The sequence below is a fragment of the Neomonachus schauinslandi genome, chromosome 16, assembly GCF_002201575.2.
Source record: "Neomonachus schauinslandi chromosome 16, ASM220157v2, whole genome shotgun sequence".
Taxonomy (NCBI): domain Eukaryota; kingdom Metazoa; phylum Chordata; class Mammalia; order Carnivora; family Phocidae; genus Neomonachus; species Neomonachus schauinslandi.
Window position 1 is genome coordinate 32,522,637 of NC_058418.1, and position 7,622 is coordinate 32,530,258.

At 53.9% G+C, this 7,622-nt stretch overlaps 1 protein-coding gene across 1 annotated transcript; it reads left to right on the forward strand.

Annotated features, from left to right (window-relative positions):
* Positions 1–780: 780 nt before the first annotated feature.
* CCL22 (C-C motif chemokine ligand 22) lies at positions 781–5,151 on the forward strand. The gene is made up of 3 exons (XM_021704466.1): positions 781–854; positions 2,361–2,484; positions 5,007–5,151. The coding sequence occupies exons 1-3, from the start codon at positions 785–787 to the stop codon at positions 5,086–5,088; spliced, it is 276 nt and encodes a 91-aa protein (XP_021560141.1). The 5' UTR covers positions 781–784; the 3' UTR covers positions 5,089–5,151.
* The last annotated feature ends 2,471 nt before the right edge of the window (positions 5,152–7,622 follow it).

The following is a 7,622-nucleotide window of genomic DNA, read 5'->3' on the forward strand; positions in this document are numbered from 1 at the left end:
GGACTGGGCAGGGACCATGGGCATGGGAAGGAGGGGACATATCCAAGAGACAGATCCAAGAGAAATATAGGAAGTGGATATGGTGAGAGATCGAGAAGGGGGTGGTTGAGGAAGAGACTGGAGACAGCTGGGAAGGAAGAACAGGCAGGAGGGAAATGTGTGGAAGCTCTTTGCAACTGTTGAGGGGATCATGCATTGGCCCAAGTTGGGATTTTGTGAGAAGCGGTAGAAGATGCTGGTAGGGGGCACAGAAACCAGCCCAATGGGTTCTCCGGCCTCTCCTTTTGAAGAGAGATCAGGGGTGAAGATCATCAAGGCTACAAGGTGAGGGTTTAGGACTGGTCAGCCCCTGCCCACATCCTCACTGCCTTATGAACAACCACTGAGGTAAATAGGTAGGGCTGTGAAACCATCTCCCCCATTTCCAGACGGGCAAACTGATTCCCAGAGACATCCAGTGACATGGTGAAGGCCGTCCAGTCCGTGGACCCTGGGGAGCACAGGCCTCTAAGAAGCCCAGCTCATGGGGGATTTTACAAGTCTCTTGAGACTCAGAGGGGAGGGCAGGGTGGGGGTCCCCTCTGAGCTGTTCCCAGCCACAGAGAATTTCCTTTTATTTGGAGGAAGCGGGAGTTCTTCTTTCATAATGTGAATGTCAGAGATTCTGAGCCCACCAGTGACTAAGAGCGTCTGAGGCTTGTGGGTGTAACAAGTGTTTAAATACCAGACCTTCCTGTCATCCGGTGATTACAGACACCTGGGCTGGGACACAAAGGACAAGAGCATGGCCAGCCTGAAGACTCCGCTCCTGGCTGCCCTTGTCTTTCTTGCTCTGACACAAGCAACTGAGGCAGGTAAGGCTACGGAGAGGGAGGGCTCCCTGTGGAGGCCAGGGTCAGACACTGCGGTATCTTCCTCATGAAGCAGAAAGAGCACCGGACTGAGAGCAGATGACCCCAGTTTGCTGCTAGCTCTGGGCTAGTCACAGTGCTTCCCCGGGCCTAAGTTTACACATCTGTGAAATGGGTAGTCTCGAAGGCTTGTAGTCTAGTATCTGTCTCAGCTGGTAGGGGGCATGGCCTGGGGCCCTCTACTCCAGAGAACTCAAGCATAGGACCCTTGGGGTATGGAGAAGGAGCCACCAAAGGGGCCCATCTGGGATGGGAAAGGGCAGGAGCTGGGGGGTGCCTGGGTGGCTCAGTCGTTAAGCATCTGCCTTCGGCTCGGGTCATGGTCCCAGGGTCTTGGGATCGAGCCCCGCATTGGGATCCCTGCTCAGCGGGAAGCCTGCTTCTCCCTTTCCCATTGCCCCTCTTGTATTCCCTCTTTCGCTGTTTCTCTCTGTCAAATAAAAAAATAAAATCTTAAAAAAGAAAAAAAAAAAAAAAAAAGGCAGGAGCTGGGGTAAGGGATATTCTCTTGGAAAGCTGGTCCTGCCCGCCCCGACACCTCATGTTTGCTCCAGAGCCTGCCCTCAACACTGAGTCCCTAACTTCTCTGGTGTTGGGTCAGGGCACGAGCACTGGACTGGGACAGAGGCAGCTAGGAACAATAATTACTCAGGTTTGGGGGTTCCTGGGAGCTTTTCCTGCCTTAAAGGCCCCATTGGTTTGGTACTATTATCACCCATTTGGTCGGAGGAGACAAGTGGGCCTCAGAGACGTTAAGAAACTTGCCCAGGGTGGCCTGGTGACTCGGGGCAGAGCAGGACTCGAACCCAGGTCTGCACGACTGGACTCTGCCTGAGCCCTTATCCTGACTCTCCAGAGTCATGCTGTGTGACCCTGGGCCAGACATCCTCCTCCTTGAACCTCAGCCTCCCCGCGTGCACCGCGAAGTTTGGAGTAGGTGTGAGCTGAAGCCGACTTCTGTGATTGCCTGGGCACTCATCAAAATGCACATCTGACTCCACAGGGCTGGGGCTTGAAGGTGCAGACCCCCAGCCCTCCCACCCCTGGAGTCTGGATCCAGTAGCTCTGAAGTGGGATTAGGCTGGGGCTGGGTGCCAAGCATTTCTGACAAGCTCCCAGGGGAGGCTGATGGTGCCCATGCACGCGCCTCACCTTGAATGGCTGGGGCTCCTTCCTGTGCAGTCCTGGGTCCCACCTAGAAGCCTAGGGCTTCGCTGATTCTCAGTTGCTGTGAGTCCCTTTCCCTGGAGCTGACCACTTCCCCCGCCCCCCAGCCCAGACTGGGCCCTTCATGCTCCTCAGAGACCCTGAGCCTGGGGACTCTGAGGGTCAGAGTCCTCGGGACACCAACCTTCCACATGAGAATAGAAGTGCTGGCTCAGAGGTCGGGGCCAAGGGTGACCTGCCTGTGTCCAGCTTGTGAGTCTTCTGAGCACTCTCCTCCTCCAGGTCCCTTTGGCACCAACGTGGAAGACAGTGTCTGTTGCCGGGACTACTTCCGTCACCCTCTGCCCCTGCGCATGCTGAAGTTTTTCTACTGGACCTCAGACTCGTGCCGGAGGCCTGGCGTGGTGTGAGTATGGAGCTGGGGAGGCAGGGCCTGGCCTTGGAGAGCCTGCCAGGTTTGGCCCAGGAGGGCCTGCGAGCAGGTCGGGGGGCAGACCCAGGGATGGGAGGGGTGCAACTGGCCTCCATCGTTGAAACGGCTCAGCCCAGGCTTGGGTGTACCAAGAAAAGAAGCCGTGTGGTCATTCAACAAATATAATGGGGCGCCTACTGGGTGCCGAGACTGCGGAGCTGAATGAGCCGGGCGCCGGCTGTCCGTATACACGATAGAGTGTGTGCGTGGGCAGTGCGGAGCTGTTAACGCCGGGAGCAGGGTGCAGGCGGCGTGCCCAGAGCCTCTGAGTCAGCAGCGATGCTCCCATCAGAAGCATCTGGAATCCTCCCCAGCTCCCTGGGAGTTATTCGAGGCAGCCCATTCTTCCCCAAAGAGTACTGAGCTGACAGAGAGTGTATCCCATGGCCAGACGGCCAGGCGCGGTTCTGAGCATTCCTGTGTGAATTCGGGTCACCCTCACAGCCTTCCTACGAGGAGCGTGATCATTTGCATTTTGCAGATGGAGAAACAGGTGCGGGTGTGTGTGGGGGGGAGTGATTTGCTCAAGGCTGCCCCCGCTGGAACCGGGACTCCTGGATCTCCGTTCAGGGCTTTCGCCTGTGGTTCTTGTTCTCTTTTGCCTCTTTCTCTCCATGTCTTTGCTTCCTTTTCCTTGGCCTGGAGCCCGAGGTGGCGACTGCCACTGGCCGGGTGACGTGGCCTGTCCTTGGGGCCGCCCCTCCAGACTGCTGCCTGCCAACCTGCTCAGCGGGGTGTCTGGGCCTGGGGCCTCATGACCCCCTTTGAGGCTCCATCATTTTTTCATCTTCCTCCTCCATATTCATCTTCCATCCCTCACAGGGGTGTGTGGGTGAATAACAAAGAGGGCTGAAGTGGGTTTGTGTTGCTTCAACGCTGAGCCTCAGTTTCCCCATCAGTATAACAGGAGTGATCACATCTATCTATCTATTTCTAAGGATTTGGCTTTTTTTTTTTTTTAAGGATTTGACTTTTAAGTAATCTCTACACCCAAAGTGGGGCTCGAACTCACAAACCCGAGATCAAGAGTCGCACGCTCCGCCCACTGAGCGTGCAGGCACCCTTCCTTCATTTATTTTTATTTATCAAATCTGTAAAGAGTGCTTGCTAAATGCTAGGCACTGTTTAAGCACTTTATCAATTTGAACTCATTTAATCCTTGAAACAACCCTACGTTGTTTGTATTGTTCTGATCCCCTTTTGCCAGGTGAGGCAAGGGGCACAGAGAGGTTATGGAACCTCTTGAGCAGTGCAGGACACGGTAATAGTAAGTAGAAGGTGTAATGCTCGGTGCCTGGCATATAATAGATGCTCGGTAAAAGACAGCACACGTGATTTTGGATTTAGAGCCAGAAGGAACTCTAGAGAGAATGTGTCTTGACAAATGGGGAGATTGAGGTTCAGAGAGGGGCTGAGTCTTGCCCGGTGCAGCCGGGCAGGCTGCCCACGTGGCCAAGATCAACATTGCCGCCTTCTTTGTTCTTTCTGTTCATTGGTTGTCCGTGGGGTGGGGGCAGGTCAGGGGAGTAAGGGGAGCCTGGAGCTTCCAGGCCCCATGGACAGGCTCTTGAGAGGCAGGAAGGGAGTCGAGCTGTGGGGATGTCCCTGACTTCCAGCCAGCTTTAAGTCCATTTCTTCCAACAAGGGCTGAGGCAGAGTGCCCCAAGGGCCTGGCCTGCTACTTACCACACCTTGGGCAAGGGTGGGAGACTTAGCCCATGATTGCTGTGTGATCTTGGGTCAGTGCCTACCTCTCTTCTCTGTGCTTTGGGCTCCTGGGGGCACAGCAAATCAGATCGTACCAGCTCTGGCACTCGGGCAAGCTGCTTTACCCCCTTGGGCCTTACTTTCCTCACCTATGAAAAGGGTAGACTAATAGGGCGTCATAGGATTTATTAAGAAAATCATTGTTAAGAGTTCGGGCCAGCTCCTGGCGCAGTTACAGAGCCCTTACTCTCTGCTGGGAGCTGCTCTGAGCACGTCAGTTTGTATTAACTCATTTAATCTTCATTCAAATCCTATGAGGTTGGACCATGATTATCATTCCCATTTTACAGATGTGGAAACTAAGGGACTTGCTAGCAATGTCAGAGCTAGGATTTTAACCCAGATGAGCTGGCTCCAAATTCATGCTCTTGGCTCCTACCCAATAGTCTCTCCCCCAAGGCAATGTCAGCAATGGTCCTGAGACTCCTGGGCACTCTATTCCCTGGCCTGACCTGGCAGTCAAGCCTGGGGCTGAGGGACTGAGAGTCCAGGAAGTCCTAGCCGCTCTTCTCCCCCTCTCCCCCTGAAGAAGTGTGTTCACATACAGCAGGGGCCTCATACATGCTAAGTGACTCTGTATGGTGGGCATCTCTGCACACAGTAAGTGACTCATAAATGCTAAGCTTCCAGAGAAGGGCTGTGGCAATCTTGCCACATGCTAAGGCTCCCTCATTCTCTCCTCCTTCCAGCTTCCTAACTGTCAAGGACCGGGAGATCTGTGCTGACCCCAGAATGCCCTGGGTGAAGAAGATTCTCCAGAAACTGAACTAATGAGGACTCATGGGCTTGGCTCGTCCAGAAGGGCTCACAGAGCCCTGCCTCCTGGCCATTACAGCTGCCCGCCAACACAAGCCTGGGCCAACGAATCCCTCCGCCATCTTTTATCTCTGTCCCTGAAGCTGTCACCCTCAGACGAGCCTCCACACTCTCACTCATCTCCCCTCTTATCCTTCCAAACCGTCCTCTGCCTGACCATAGCCAGAGAGGCCACAATCCTGCTCAGTCACTCCCTGGCTCAAAACCCTCCCATGGCTCCCCATTTTTGCCCCAGGCTGAGGTGAAAGCTCAGGAGCCTGGCACCCCTGCCTCCAGCACTGCCTCACTTCCCTTCACGCATATTGGACTCCAGCTCCCTGTTTTCCAAACTCATGCCGTACACATCCACTTCCAGGTCTTTCTCCAGGCTGCTCCTGATGCCCAGAATGTCTCTCCATCACCTGTGTGTGTCCAACCCTCCCGGCCCTCCAAGGCATTGCACAACCCAAGCAGCAAGCAATTGAGTTTTATTTTTCAGATGTCCCCTGACCCTCTGCCCTCTCTTAACAGCCCCAGTCACAGTTTGCCCAGAATTCTCAGGACTTGGGGGCTTGCCCTTCAGCCCCAGTGGTTGGACCAAGGTCCCACGCTGGAGTTACTTTGTCTCCTGGCCTCTAACACAGAGCCCAGAGCACAGGGCCTGGCTCAGAATCAGGGCTCAATGAATGGCTAGAGGCTGAATCAATAAAAGTAATGTTCCTCTCCCAGCTCCCACCCCACAAAGACCCTCACACATCAATACAGAGACTCAAGTTCATCTAGAAAGCAGCCAGCTGAGTCAATTGTGAAGCCTCAAATTTGCCCAGATTCCCCTTACTTCCCCATTTTACTTTTATGTGTCACCTCTTTATTTTTCTTATTTCCCTCTGGTCTTGACTGCTCCTCCAACCTCCAACACCCAGGCTTGACCTCTTCAGAGTCCCCCACTTTCCCTTTCTCTTTTCCCAAATAACAGTAACCAAACTTTCGCTATGGTGTGAATGACTACCCTTTGCTTGTCAGTATTAACAAGCTCTAGCTGTATTTTTATAAGAAAAGAGGGCAAATGCTTAAGAGGCCAAGTGGATGAATGGAAGAACTTTAGGAACTGTGCGGGAGGGGGACAAGGCGGAGCTTTTCTGGCCCTGGGAGTGTGCGGGGCATAGTTAAATGAAAGAGCCTTGGGTGAAGATTGTTCTCAGGTGGAAGGGGTCAGCATAAGGACTGGGATTTGGGGCTTATCTGCACTTCCTTGGGGACCGTAGGTTCACCAGGCAAAAGAAATAAACTTTATAAGTGCTTGTTTCTTTCCGAGGGGGCCTGGGGTGGTGCAGCAGGGTGGTCGTTGCTCTGGGATTCTGAGACCATTGAACCTCTTGGAGCCTCACTTGAGAATGGGAATACCCATCTTATGGGGTGGCTGTGGGGCTTAGGTCCAAGACATGGGGAATAAAACTCCTCCCTGGAGTGCTAACCTGCCCACTGCCCGTGCATAGGGCCCTCCAGCATCCTGGGATTTCCCCTCCTCTCCTATCCTGCCCTTGTCACTCAGGCCTTCTGAAAAAATAAATCCTCTACAACAGTGTCTGCTTGCTTCCTTGGCATCTGCTGTCCCAGTAAGGTGGGGCGGGGGACACCGTCGCCCCCTCTCTCCCAATGGGGAAGCCCTTGATGTTATTGACATGTGAGCTGGCCTGCTCAAGGTCAGCCTGTGAGACAGTGGGAGACAGGACTAGACATGAGGACCTGGGCAGTAGCTGCGCCAGTGCCAAACCCCAGACGTTTGTCTGCCAGGCCTGGCCGCTGCCGAACCGCTTGTCAGGAGGATCTGATGAAATCACTCATTCAGTCCCCAAGTCTAGAGCTTCAGGCAACATATTCATTCATTTATTCATTCATTCAGTCAGTCACTGATTCAATAACCCAACCTCAACCTTCCCCCTTCAAGCGTCAACGCAGAGGAGGAGAGCGTATTAGTCAGGAAAGGTTGCTTCCTGCAACAAACAGCTCCAAAATCTCAGTGGCTTGATTCCACACAAGCTTTTTTCTTCTCCTGTGACATCCGATCCTGGTCTGTGGGTGACCTTCCACGTGGCCATTCAAGGATCCAGCCTCCTTCCTTCTCTTGGTCCTGCCCTCCTCCAGGACCTGGACTCCTCTACAGGAAAATGAGGCTGGTGGGAGCCAGGCCAGGAAGGGGGCTCCTGGCTTCTGTCCACCTGCCATTGGCAGAGCTCAGTCATGTGGCCACCCTGACCACAAGGGATGCCGGGAAGTACAGCCAAGCTGTGTGTCTCGGAGGAGGAGGGAGAGAGTATGGGGAGTGTCTAGTTCATGTGGTGCTGACTCCTCTGGACTCTCACATGGGCCCACTTTCCTGGAGTTCTAGACATAACTCATTCTGCCAGAACAACAGAAAAGGACTCCTCCGTCCTTGGGACATCTTTATTATGTCAGTTTAAACATCGCTCCGCAGACATCTTGGCACTGGTGGTCTTTGCTCCCCTTTA